General features: G+C 36.9%; 1 protein-coding gene across 1 annotated transcript in view; it reads right to left on the bottom strand.

Annotated features, from left to right (window-relative positions):
• PREX2 (phosphatidylinositol-3,4,5-trisphosphate dependent Rac exchange factor 2) overlaps nucleotides 1-14,873 on the bottom strand; it is a 173,363-nt gene that overhangs the window by 93,256 nt on the left and 65,234 nt on the right. The window contains exons 10-16 of the mRNA XM_066563765.1: nucleotides 11,526-11,675; nucleotides 8,780-8,924; nucleotides 7,127-7,227; nucleotides 3,261-3,364; nucleotides 1,891-1,940; nucleotides 1,269-1,344; nucleotides 427-499 (exon numbers count right to left, since the gene is read on the bottom strand). Coding sequence (XP_066419862.1) covers nucleotides 427-499; nucleotides 1,269-1,344; nucleotides 1,891-1,940; nucleotides 3,261-3,364; nucleotides 7,127-7,227; nucleotides 8,780-8,924; nucleotides 11,526-11,675 — 699 coding nt within the window. The remainder of the gene's footprint in view (nucleotides 1-426; nucleotides 500-1,268; nucleotides 1,345-1,890; nucleotides 1,941-3,260; nucleotides 3,365-7,126; nucleotides 7,228-8,779; nucleotides 8,925-11,525; nucleotides 11,676-14,873) is intronic.

Genomic DNA, 14,873 nt, shown 5'->3' with positions numbered 1-14,873 from the left:
CATGATTTTCTCATTTTTCTCCAATCTGCTTTCTCCCACTTTTTTGAAGTCATGCTCCTTCATACCTTATTAATTCCCCCCAAAATCTCACATTTCTTTCCTACACGATTTTTTTATTGTTTCATCAGTGCCAACACACATTACTTTCTTAAGACATCTCTTGCAAAGTGACTAATAAAACTGCCCCCACTAAATCCTTTAGCGGATTAATTCCCCAGCACATGCTATAAAATTGGATATAATTTTCAGAGTATACAATAGCTATTTTTTTCCTTGAAGACTGTAGCATCAATCTCTTTAGTGATACAATAGAAGAACTTTCCATCTGTTCTATAATATCTTTATCAGCCCCTGCATTTCCTTCCAACTGTGCAGATAACATTAAACAGAAAGTAAGCATAACTGGTACAGAATGTGTTTACTTACCATGGTGCATAAACCCATTATCACAAAGAGCTACACCAAATATCATAGCTTCCTCCCTGGTCCGGCAATCCCCCTGTTAAAACACATGTTTAAAATGTATTTTAAAATATTAGCAAAATGGAAACTGTGCACAATGGCATCATCCCATAGGGATTACTGTAGATAAGATTTGCCACCACCACCTTTATGTATACATTTCTAGAATATATATATATATATATATATATATATATATTTATATACACACACACACACACATATAAAAACCAGTATATATATGTTTATCATAGAATCAGAGAGCAGTTTGGGTTGGAAGGGACCTTTATATGCTATAACACTCTATAATTACAAATAAGTAGGAAAAGACTTCAGTAAGGCTGCATTCTCCATAAAAATTGAACTTAATAGAACCTATAAGCATCAAAGTTTTAAACTTTTATGTTATGGAACTAGTGCATGTTGGCAGAGTGAACAGGATATCATGTTGTTTTTCTCTCATTCATTTAAAATGATAAAGAATTGAGGCAACAAATTGATACTGACTTTTGCTCATCTAGTTAGTAATTTAGAGTTTCTCATTTCATTTCATTTCAAGCCATGGTCAGTGTTCCATGCTGAATCACAAAGCTAAGTGTCATCAAAACATTTCAATTCAATTTCAGATCAGGAAGATAAGTACAAGAGGGATGAAAAGCATAGCTGATGACAGATGATTTCTGTTACTTTACTGGTTTAAGAGGATTACACTACATAAAGTGCTTTTATGTTGTTCTTGATACATCACTAGTTTTCAAGTCAAAATTTAAATGAAGACATACATAAATCCAAAGGTGTCTACTTGCCTGGGCAATCAACCAATCTATGAATTTGTTAGCCATAACCACAGATTTGTAGGTTCTCAAGTGATAGTCTTTATCCCTGTTCAAAATAACACAAAACAATTTTTCAAAATCAAACAAAAGCTCAGAAGAAAGAGAAAAATATTTGTCATCTATAAGCAAGTTAGTGAAAGCATGAACTGAGCACTTAATGATGGTTGAGAAGTTTTCTCTGGAGGAAAAAAACTAGCAAATGAAGCCTTCCTTGTAGACAGAAAGGAGGAGGCTGATCACAAATTATTTGGGTGATATTGTCACTGGAGTATGAAGGCAGGTGAGTTATTCTGGGACTATTCTAATGAGGTAATGGTGTATTAGTAACGGAGTGCACTAATGTATACAGTAAGCATACAAGCATATCCATCAGGACCTAGGAGGCTCTAGAAGTCCATTAAAAAAGTTATATTGAGCAGAGTTGGCAGCCATTTAGTGGTTCAGTTATGCTTTTTGTCTTGACAGCATTTCAATCTTATCTGATTACTCTCAAAAGACCAATCTTGAAAGGATGGGTTACATTCAAACACAGTATCTTCAGATGATGTACTTCTTCCAAATGACTCCCTCAGGATTTCCCAACTGGACTCACCTAATTACTGGGGTAAAGAGACTGTGAAGGCGACAGTACAGTCGTACACCCTGTTAAAGAGAAAGAGGTGGTGAGTCAAGCATACACTCACATCACAGACAAGAGGCAGGGACATAGTAAGGAAGCCTGAATGCTGTCAGTGGATTTCATGTACATAGTAAAAAGATCTGTTCAAATTTCTATGTATTTTCATGTGCCAAAACAATGTTTCGCCGATAACAATATTGATGAATAAATTATGAGAATGAAAACATTTCCTATCTAACCTAAGCTTACTGAGACACGTGCAAAACAGATTAGCTTTAAGGTAGGATTAAAAAATTTTGAAGGTTTTAAATACTTAGAAAGAAAAGCACACAAAAAAATAAATCAACACGTCCATGCATTAAGGTTGTCCCAAAAAGTGGTTGCTATTCTACACACAACTGTGTAATTAAAGTAAAAACCACTGCATTTCATTATATGCATCAGTACTTTGCTTACAAATTAGAATTATAGCTAATCAATTTTAAAAATGCAAAAATATTTAAAGATTAGAAATGTTTTCTATTAAAAGCAAATAAATTATACATCTGCATTAGTTTAAGAAACTACCATCAGAAAAAATAATTTTTTTTTAATACTAATTCACATTAGTATTACTTCAGAAACTATCCAAAAGCAATTATGTTTACAATATGCAAGTATAATGACTAAAAGTTGTGTCAAATTAGATTCCACCCTACTTTGCTCTGCCTGGGAGTTCAGTATTGTAGATTCCTCTAGATGCACTTTATATTAACAAGTGGAGCAAAAATTAAATTATACTGCAGCAAAAATTAAATTATACTGCAGTGTAATACCCAAATGCAGACATTTTCTACGGACTCCAAATCATGACAAATTTGAATATTAATGAGTTTAAAGGAAACTTTGATCAATCTTTTCATTGTTATCAATAACATATTATGTCTAAATAGCTATGTGAATATAGATTTACTGCCTAGTTAAGGATGCTAACAAAGGACACTCAGATTTTAGAGAAATCTGCAAGCAGTTTCCTACATATATCTTCATATCTATGAGAAGGGACTGAAAAATACAGTAGACTGAACCTCAGCTTCAGGATTACCCAAAACCACAAGCAATGCATCCTGCATATGAAACCACTGAATAGCAACTATAACTACACAATAGTAAACTGTAATTTTGTATCTAAAATGTGCAAAAATTAACCAAAAGCTTACAAATAGAAAACTGAATTTGATTCACATAAATATAGAGTGGTAACTGTGAGGGGATGTTGTTTATCCCAGCAAATCTTACATTACTTTTCAAGCAGAATCTCAGTTTCTGATGTGTTCTTTCTAATAGCAACTTTTATTCTGTACCTTGGAGATGACATCCTGCATCTCATTTCTGGGATAGTATGTTCCATCATCATATCGGAATCTGTACAGCATGTGTTCAGGTTTGAATTGGTGCTTATCTGTAACTAAATTAAAAGGAAAAAAAGGCATTGTTAGATGACTTTCTGAAGAAACCAAGGAGAGAGAAGAAGGTCAGTATCATTTCTTCCAATAGGAGCCCTAAACACATCAATAGGTACATTTCAAACAGGGAGGCCAGGAAGCCCAGTTAGATCATCTGCCCTAAGCTCCTTTAAGCCACTGGTGACAATATATCTTACAACATTTAAGTAGTACAGAAGAACACAAACGGTTTCAAGTCACAGGGCAAAGAATAAGGAGGACAGTCAGGGGACAGCATGAAAAATGAGGCCCTCAAATCCTTTTAGTCTTCAGTGCTTTTGCAGAGCTTATCTAGCAAATAGCCAAATAAGACTTATTTTGCAACTATTCATATTATTCTTCCACATTATTTTCTGTCCTCATTCTTGATGAGGCCAATCTCAGATGATTCAGTAAATATACAAACAACACATTTGACCAGTCATGCAGTGGGAACACAGGAGAGAGGAACATCTCCTTCTACATACAGCCACCTAAACGTTCTAAGTGCAAGAGACTGGCAATTATTATGAAGATGCTGATAATCTATTTCCCCATCGACCTGGGAAAAAGGATGTTTACAGGTGGAATTCCAGAGTTTCACAAGATTCTGGCAACAAACCTCACAACTTAAAGTGTTTTGTGAAAGCAAGTCATAGCATAGGATACAAAAGTTCTCCTGGAAACTGCACAGCTGCAAATCTTTCTGAAAAACAGCTGATCCATTTGATGGTTGAGGACAGGCTTAGGCATTAGCACCATCCTAAGATAACTGCTTTATTAATTACAGCTTCACTTGCAGTTCTAAGTTAAATTTTGAAAGTCAATTTACATGTCATCAACTGATAAAGGAGGGTGCTGTAATGTCTTCATTTATCAGAGTAATGCACCTGAGAGAGTTAGGTAATTCTGTGCATGCCTTCCTATAACAAGTGACTAAGCCATCATACATAATCCTCTTCCAAAAATTTAGTTAGGCATCATAAAGTTTGTATAGTGAGGTGCCTTTCATCTGTGTCGTTTTTCATGCCCCTTCAAGCTCCTCAGTATTTCCACACATCATCTGATACACAGACATAAAAACTGAACTTCATATATTAAATGTCATGTGCAAGAGCAAAATAACATCTCTACCTGCATTTGATATATCAATTAATAGTAAAGCCCAGGACACTATTCCAATTGCCTTGAACTGATGGTTATTCAAAATAATTCCTAAGCTTTTTCACATATCATTGCCTCTAAATACATGAGATACAGACTACAAAATTTTCACATATAACACCTAACACAAGTATCTATGTGAATTTTAATGGATTGTGACCATTTAACTAAAAAAAAAAGTCTTCTAGCTCTATAATTGAAAAATATTCCTACTGTTGAAGAAAAATAATGCATTCCAATAGATTAACAAATAAAAAGATTTTTTTCTAATCAGCAAGTTCTGAAAATAAAAAAACACCATCAAGACAGTTTTGCCTAAAGCCAAATTATTCCTCAGTCTTACAGGGATGTGCTGGGAGGAAACCAGGATGACAAAGCACCTTTCCTTTCTTGCATGCCCATGACAGACAGAGGAGGCTATGCCCTCTGAGGAACACATGTACCACTTTGTCTCTGCAGTCCCAACTTGCCACAGTGTGCCAGAAACTAAGGGAGTAGCTCCACAGAGCTGGGACTTGCTGGGTTTCAAAAACTTAAGCTCAGAAAATGCTTCATTACCACTAAAATAAGGAAGGCCAAGTTGCTTTGTGTGTCTGTACCCACATTTATGCTGGGATAGGTATTTATATGGCATACGCTACGAAAAGGGAACTGACCAAGATTTAAACTGGTCTTTTAATTTTTTTTGCCAAGGTAATTTAAAATCAGATCATTACATCAGTCCAAGGAACTGCACAGCCATGTAAATACCTATTCATTTTAAAACTATCTGATATTCAGTTTATTTTTTAACTACAAAGCTCCTTAATCCATTGAGACAAGGTTTCCATCTCTAATCAGCTGCAGCAAGAGGACAAAGTACCTCACTCCATTGAATGGTATCAGTCATTTCAGATATCAGAGAATTCCACAAGGTAGATTTAAAATAGCAGCATACAAACAGATTTTTCCCCTTATATGAAAGTGGAGGGGGGAAAAAAAGGAAAAACTGTAACTTTTCTGCTTGCTAGAGTTCACACATCAGGAAGTACAATAATGTCCATCACAACATGAGTCTGTCACTGCTAGAATGAACTCCAGCACAGTGACAATAATGGCCAGCCTACTGAATATGCAAGCTCTCAACAAAGGCCTCTACAATATTTGCAATGTAAATAACAGCCAAACGTTCTTCCTCCCTTGCTCCCTCTGCGAAAACAGATGGTTCATTCAACTTTATTTTAGGAATGCTATTTTCAGTGAACTACAGCTGGATTCACTATTCAAAGTAGCATGTCTGGCTCACATTTCTATGCTCTAATATAATTACCCTTTTATCTCTGAAGTTACACAATATTCATTTAACTTTGCATTGAGAAAATCTATGGGTGTATTTAGGATATAAATTACAAGATCAGGAGAAGAATCTCTGGCAACAGAATCATTCCATTGAAAACAGTTCAGTGTGTGTAGTAAACATAATAGCATCTGACATTTGAATGATTGTGGAAGAAAATAATGTAGACTGACATTAAAGAAATGATGACTACATGACTACTGATTAATAACCTCAATATTCTTCCTCCTACTTTGCATATGTTTAAAACACACACAACTCAGTGGCACTATGTTTCTCCCACTTTCTTTCCAGTCAAGGACACTAAAATCATGGCAAAGAACTTAAATTAAGTATTAAATTAGTTGCTGGCTGGACTACAGAAGTATTAAAATGTGTATTATCAAAGATTCCATCTAAATTTACACCCTGGATCTATGATGGCATGGTAACTAACTTGACAGCTTTGTTTTGAGTGACTGTACCTATGATATCAAATTCTGTAAAACATGGCTTCAAACAAGTTTCTCCAGCTTACTTATATGGTCCTGTTAAACTCTACCTTGTAATAACAACAGAAATAAGGCCATGTTCTAGTAGGAGAAAAATGTTGCCAATGCAAACTACCTGCAGAAATCAAACCTTCTTACTGGCTAAAAAAAAATGAACCCTCTGAGTGATACTTTTCTCCACAATAAACTAAATTCAGAGAGTTGACTGCAGATTTCAGCATCAAAATATCAATTTTAGTAACTATACAATGTAGTGAAGAGAAGGCCTTAAAATGCAAAAGATTAAACTGTTGGGTTACATATTCATCAGCTCCACTTGTAACATCTAACAGATGAGTAGGCACACTTATCAAAACAGCCAGCTGTGACTCACTGTCATGTAAAATTCTTAGTTGAACACCTTCCCTAAAATGCCTGGCCTTAATAAAGGTTAGAATCCTTACAAGTAGCGTACTATTCTGTGTTTCCCCAGAATTTCTTTTTGCTTACAAAAGAACAGCAATGTTTCTCTAGGTCCTTTTTCCCTGAGGCTATGATCCCAATAGCAGAGAGAAAATCTGATTAAATCAATGGAGCATTTCCCAGTAAATCTGCTATGGAATGGACAATGGCCCCATGAGGCCCCTGGAAGGATATAATGCAGATTCCACAAGCTGTCTTGTGTTAACAAGACCATCTTTTAGTCAAACAAACATTAAGTCCATTCTAGTTACAATTATCTTGAAAACAAGTAAGTTAAAATTAACTCCATTTACCGTGGTGAATAATGCCGTTCTCTAGTAAAGCTTGGCCAAGATGAACACCTTCTTCAGACTTGTGTATCTCTCCAATTTCCAACAGCCAGGACACAAATTCACTGAAAAAACAGATAAAGAAAACAATCTTTACATCGCATTCCACCAGATCTTCTGCATGTTCCTCTCCATTACTAGTGTTTCTTACTATTCTTGTAAATGATTCTTTAGCCCAATGATCCTCAAAACATCGTACCATCTTTAAAAAAAACTCACTCTTTACAGCTTTTATTTTGACATAACCACAAACAGTTTCCCATGAGATGTCTTTTCTGCTCTGATGTTTTCCATGCATGAAGTTAAGCTGGCACATAGTAAAGATTTTTCATGTTTTCTGGGATATCCTCAACTGGCATAGCTGCGTTTGGTAAGACAGACCAATATAGAGCAATCCCAGGCATTCCTACTGCACCTGTCCAGGGCAGGCATGCCATGGTGGCAGAATAAAACCAAAGGATGACAGAACAGTAGGCTTGTTACTTCCAAGGTGTCTCAAACATATTGACATCCAGAGCATATATACCAAGTATATATTTATGTGCAGAAAATGCCTGGCTTCTACCAAAGCAAAGCTGATGCAGTTCAGAAACGCTGGATCTACAGCACATAAGATGTGCATGTTACAAATCAAAAGTAAAGTGCAATGAGGTAGTGCAACCTTCACATTCATGGGTTTTAACTGGTGACCCTGGGACCAGCAGAAGCATTCTTCAGAACAGTTCACTCCAAAGACAGCACTGAAAAGAAGCCATTTGATGGTAGATTTAAGTGGCTACTCAGCATGAGTGTGTTCTTCACCTGCATCCAACAACTTCACTGAGGAAACATGATACTACCGTAACTTATGGTAGAAGTTTGGTAGAATCATGAATCTTAATCTTAATTTAATTCCTCTTCAACTGTGTCACTTCTGACAGCACATAAGAACCTCCCAAGTTTTATTACCCATTTTGAACCTAGTGGTATCTTCTCAACAACTTTTTTGTGCAAAACAAGCTATTTTATAAAAATGCTTTTCACACTTAACTTATGGTTGTAAGTACTTATCTTATAGCCAAATAAAATAAGTGATAACTCTTCTGTCTCCCAAATGATTTTTTTTTCATAGACACATTTTAAGGCCATCTATTTATTTTTCAGTCTTCTCAAGCCATAGGCATAATAAGGCACTATAAACATCCTCCTGATAATTTAAACATGTAAACCTTATTTACTAACTCTGTTCCTGACCTTCAAGCAACAGGACAGAAGCTGTTTTAAGAGACAAAGATTACTTAGGTGGAATAAATAAAATTTTACACTCCGAACTAGTAATTCCAGAGAAAATGAATTTTAAAAATCAGGAATTATTTTTTGAGAGAAACTAATTCACTTGATTCATTTCCTTATTTTCATCATGCCCTCTGGAGCCCTGTCTCTTTAACAGAACTACTTTGCAAAATGAGAACACATTCATAAATTTCAGGCAGACCATTTTACATTCTGGCTAAATTCTGTGAGGCAAATAGGCCAAACAGACATTACAAATGAAGTGCAGTTTCTACAGAATCCCAAAGAAGATTTAAAATGTGGGTTCAGACAGCAAAAATTCATGCTAACAAATGCATATACTACCTTCCAAGAAAGCATTTGGGGAAAGTGGTTAATTTCCTCTTCCTGTCTTTGATGAGATTCCCTTGTTTGCACATCATTTTGTACAATCTTTCTCCTTGCTCAGAGATCATCACCCAAGTGTCCTGTTCCATGCCCAATTTTAAACCTGCCAAAAATGCATTAACATATTATGAAGCCATATTGCCATGGTATCTCAGTATCTTCCCTGAAATGGAAAAGCAATACTGATACTTTACATTGAAAAAAATTGAAGAGCTGGTTTTCATTATTTTCTCATGATTAAGTTAAACCACGAACATCTGATCTTCATAAAGCCTAACCAAAATATATTTTTCTCACAGAGAAGTTAATTTGTTAGTCTATCTACATCACCATTTATTTTGTAGTAATAACAGACACCAGTATATGAACATTTGCAAGGGAGTAGTCATGTCTTCACAAGTGTAAAATAAGGAGCCTTGGTTTTGCACTTACCATGTGATAATAAAAAGAACTTCACTGAAAGGAATATTTTTCAAATTTCCGGTTAATAGCAGTAACAAGTTATCAGGTATACATATGCTAGTTTCACATAGATAATTCACCCCTTTTCCACAAAAGCTTTCAGGCTTGGCAGGGGAGTTGGAACTAGATCTTTATGGCCCTCTTCAACCCAAGTCATCCTATGATATTCCATCTGAGTAAGGGTCTGGTACTTCTTAAGTTCTGAAAATACAGCCTGAAGAAATGTGTCTGTCATGAGAAGCTAACCATGGAACAGAACAAGGATTGTCTCTCATCATCCATGAGCCAGATAGCAGTGATGTCACACAAACAAATAAAACTTGGAGTACCCCAGGGAAAAGAAAACTTAACTAATATACTACTTCTGGAGCTTATAGGATATTGATGCTGTTATTTGTATTGACATTTCAAGTAAGGTCATCACAGCATCATCAATCTTAAACATGACCACCTTTGAAATAAATTTCTGACTTGCTGAATGCCTCAGGGGTTTACAGGAAAGCCATCAAATTGACAGAAAATTTCTGCAAGAAGTTTCCAATACATTGTGATTTCCTCTAGCAAGCAAATACAGTCTACAAAGTGGTCTTAGTTTATAATTTTATTACAAAAGATGAAAACTCTGCTAAATCACTTAATTCAGAGCATACTTTCAGCTCCTTTTTGTTCAGCTTCTGCTACATGGATTCCAAGTAAAAGTAGAGGTTTTGTTTCTCTCAGTCCATTGAATCTCTGAGTCTTCCAACTCATTTGGTTTTTAACAATTCTGTGTTGCTGTCTGAATCTATGAGAGCCTCATCTCTTCCTGGTTTCATGGTTTTCTCCTTGGTGGCAAACCCACTGAGAGCATCAGGACCTGAAAGCTTCCACAAATCACAGAATGCCAAAACCCTAAGACATGTAATTGCTTTGGGATGGCTACCTCAGACCTCCAGCTTGCCAAAGTTTAGCTCCAACTCATTTCTATTACCAGCTGCTCAGTTGATTAGTGTGAAAAAGTAAGAATTCATCAACATAAAATACTACTACTTACTCTTTGTATTTCTTGCCTAAAGCATCGAGAGCCTAAGGGAGACATGAAACTTAACAGAGAAGTAAGATTTACTGAAAATGTTTTAGTCAGTTCCATACAAGGTCCTACACAGAAGCAGACAAACCTGGGGTTTTCACATTTGGAACTATGTCTACCACACTGCTTTTTCATTTTTTAAACATTTTTCATATTATAAAAGTGTTGACACTTTAGACATCTAAAGCATCTTTTTAGCTTTTCTGCTACAAATTCCTGCTGATACTACTGATTAGCCAGTGCTGAGACACCCTACTTGAAACTCTGATCCTACAACAGATTCTAGAACATCCAGTATTCAATATTAAAAGATCAAAGAAAATATTGTTAGTGTCCGTCTACAACAGAGGCACGAACCAACAGTTACTGCAACAGGCGATGGAAAATCTACAAAAATCAGGAGAAGAATCACAGATCTAAATTCAAGGTCATATTTTCTTTCAACATCAAGGCTCCAAATAGCATTACTAATTAGGATATTTGGGCTTTCAAATGAAATTAGCTCCAGAAAATTACTATGCATCATCTTTCCCTGCTTCTACTTGGTGCTGGGTTCATCTTGAACATGTGAAGTTACTTGAGATCAGGATTATATTTCATCCAAGTATTCTTCTGCCTTAATTCAGTTACTCAGAAAGATAGTAGTTTTCCAAAGGTGATTGGAAATGGTGATTACTTTCTCAGGTAGGAGGCAATACGTCCAAGATGGAGCTCTGAATGTGTTGTGTACAATTTCAGTTTGGATCATCTGCATTAAGATCCAACGCGAAAAGCCTGCTCATTTCAGTGATTCCAATGGCCAGTCACAAAGGAAATCAGTGCATACAAATCCCACGAGGCATTTAGGATAAACCCTCAGATACCACAAATCACGATAATACACTGGTCTCAATGAATTTATGACAATTTATACTGGTTGAGGATAAACTGTAAAATCACAGATTAAATCATCTTCCCATTTCTCAAACAGCATTTACTACCCGCATATATGATTCAAGACATTATGCCCTTCCCAGTACAAGTTTGATTCATTTTTCCCAGACTGGTATTCATAAATCTTCAGCTGAACCTGACAGGACAAGTTTGCCTACCAGCTAGTTTTGCTTTGTACCTTGATATAAAAATACAGTATGGCTTTCTAGCAGAGCAACACAAGGAAGTTTATTGACCTACCTTTTCTTCTCTCTCGCTCCTTCAAAATAGCTTCCAGCCATTCTTGCTTCTCTTCAGGGGTTTTTGCCATGCATACAAACCATTTATTCTTTGCAGTGTTGTGGATCTTCCAGCCATTAATAACAGTGTGGCCACTGCTGTGGTAGTCAGCTGGGAATAGATTGTTTAAATTGTAAAATTGTTTAAAGAACATCAACTCAAAAAAAAGCAATAGCTGCCACAATTACTAAAAACTTATCAGCACAGATAAAGGCCCAGAAAATACAGAAGAATAAAAACTAATCTAACATTATCTGTGCCACTGTGAACTATGTTATAACTTTATAATCTGTAGTTTTAATTTTTGTAAATAGTGTCCTTTGTAAAGTGTAACAAGAGATTTGCCTAGCATATGGAAGAAGGTATTAAGTCAACACTAAAATAGGCAGAGTCCTATTAAAAGAAAAGATAACAGTACTTTGGAGTACTTTTGTGTTAAAGTGAAATAAATAATTCCTTAAACAAGCACCTTTGTTCTTTTCCCCCTTAAATTACTGAGTTGCTGTGATGACTGAGTTGATTTAGTATTAGGCGTAAAAAAGGACCAATATATTGGGGGGAGGGGGGGAATACAATTTCAATTTCACAAGTAATCAAAGCACAGACATTTGGAGTACCTTTACTGGTTACCTGAATAAGCAAGTATCTACCCTTACTAGTTTAAACAAACTGGAATATAATAAAGATGTTCTGATCTAAAAACCAAATGCATAATTCCTGAAATAAGTTCCTAAGAGCCTCACGTTTGATGGGCACATTACGAAGGTAAGGGTTGCTGATGCTCTTAGCTAACTAGAACTCCTGACATGTAATATATAAAAATGTCTATGCTAAAGAAATCAAATTATTTACTATTTATTACTCTATATTTACCTCTATAGCAATTTATTTTACCATGCTAGTCCATAAATCTCATTCAGAAATTCCAAAACTAATCCCCTAACTATCCTTCACTAGGATTACATGAATTTCCTGGGGAAAAAAATTGTGAGGGATAAATGCCTTATGATAAGAAATAATCTTTTTTTCATAAAACACAGACTAAAAAACCAGAGCTAGCAACTACAATACAAAACACTAAGAAAAATCAAAGGTCAGTATTTTCTCACCACAAACTTTCATTAAGTGGCAAAAAAGTCCTAAGGCCAACCCTGAACTAGTGCAATAACTACACAGCTTTTCATTTAGTTGTTGTGTTGTATCTGTATAAGTTGGACTGTTTTGTTCCCGCTATCATGCAATGGTTCTGCCCTGGTTCTCCCCTCCCTCCTTTGTGCTGCCCGTTATCCCAACTCCTCCCCAGGTACCAGGAACTGAAGCGGTGCAGCTGGAGAAGGATCTATTATCCTTCTCGGCTGTCCCGGCTAGCTATCCAGCACCGCTAGCAGTACGGGGGCACTATCCCGATCTCCGTGGTTCGGGACAGCACCTGAGGCAAACGCTCTGTGCTATGACAGCAGTGCTACCTTGTGGTAGGACGTGGCTTGGCTTATGGCTACAGTCAGCAGAAATAAGAGAGCACTCTCCAGCTGTGGTGAATCCAGGTTTATTGGGTCCCAGGAGAAACCAACAACCAAAGAGAACAAGGGAAGGGTTGCAACAGCTTATAAGGAGGGAGGGACACAGGGGAGGAGTCAATCCTTGGACGAATAGGGTTTCAGAGGGGAGTGGGATACAAAAGACTGACTTAGGGAAAACCCCAATGGGGATAACTTGAGGGTGGGGCCCCGGCCCCTGAGCCAATCACTCGATGCTCTAGCTGGAAGTTTCTAGAGTTCTAGAGAGAAGGGTGGGAGCACCAAATGACGGACAGGGCACCGGGGAGGGATTTGAGAAAGGGTACATTGATCCCCAAGGCAACTGGGGAGGAGTTGGGATAACTGGCAGCACAAAGGAGGGAGGGGAGAACCAAGGCAGAACTGCCACATGATAAAGGGGAACAGAACAGTCCAACTTACACAGACACAATACAACATTTAGTAAATACTTTTTCAGCCCTATTTTTTATGATGAGATGAGATTTTCTGAAACTGAAGCCCTGCTGAAATGCTTGCTAAGATTTATCATAAATCTTAGCAGACATGCTAGTATCCTTTCAATAACTTTGCATTTTAATTAGATGGAAAGCAGCCAAGCTTTGTGTAATGGGCTGGGAAATGTCAGGAACTACTAGAAAATCATGAGACTGATGGCTAATTTCTAAACCAACAAAACTTTCTGGTACTCAAAGCACGTAAAAAAGTGCAAGAAAGTCTATGACAGGGGAAGAAATGAAGTTATTTTTCCAACATCATGTTTATGCCACTTAGTTATTTATCATATTTTTATTTGCATAGCCTACACATAGTATCCTTTGTTCCTTTAAAAACATTGTTTCTTGAAAATTACCTATCATACTGTTTATGCGGTCTTAGAAAATCAGACCCAAAAGTCAAGGACAAGAAATAAGTTTCAGACAGAAACTCTCAACTGACAGACTGCAGACCTTTGGGGATCAGAGGCAGAAGCACTACTGGAGGAAGGTAAGGTTCCTTTGTTTATTTATTAAGTTAGAGGTGAATACATATAAAAATACAGGGTCATAATTTCCCTGTGGTTTTTGTTACTGTATGTTATCAGCACAAGACATGTGTAGGGAAATGATTACTGGTTCACTGAACCATAGCAGTTAAAATTGTGGCCAAAAAAAATCAAAAATGAGGGCTCAGACTTACAAATGGATTCAGATTGCCCCACTTTGGACTAAAATTTGGTGTCAATTAGTAGCTTAATTCAGAAAAGAAAATGATTTGTCCAGACACTTGAATCTCTCAATGTAGAAATTACTTTTTAAATATGCAGCTTCCTTGGCCTCTGAGGATTTGTAACTGCAGGGCAAGGAGCACCCCAGCTGTTTGACCACACTCACCCTATTCCACCAGAAACTCACAGAATTCTGGGAAAGGCCCAATCACCAAGCTAACAAGCTGTCTAATGTATACAAAGGGCACTGAGCTCAGGTAGACAAAAACACGTAGCTGTTGTCCAGCTTTGCTATAGTAACACACTGCAGTGATGCCCACTTGGACTTCAGCCTCGGTCTCCAACTGCAACACGTCTGCTTTCTCCCTTGCTCTTCACACTCCCTATGACAGCAAGCAATCCTCCAAGGCTCCCATGAGCAATTTGTTCTCCCCAATACACCCATGTCCCTAGTCAAGAGCAGTTCAGCATTACACTGTCATCCCATACAAACTCCTACCTTCTTTGACCTGGCTATTGGGCAAAATCTGGTCAAGAGCAGCTGGCCAGCCAGGAGGTCTGCATGTC

Source organism: Molothrus aeneus, chromosome 1 (genome assembly GCF_037042795.1).
Source record: "Molothrus aeneus isolate 106 chromosome 1, BPBGC_Maene_1.0, whole genome shotgun sequence".
Lineage (NCBI taxonomy): Eukaryota > Metazoa > Chordata > Aves > Passeriformes > Icteridae > Molothrus > Molothrus aeneus.
Note: the sequence above shows the minus strand (reverse complement) of the source record. Positions and strands in the feature narration are given on the sequence as shown.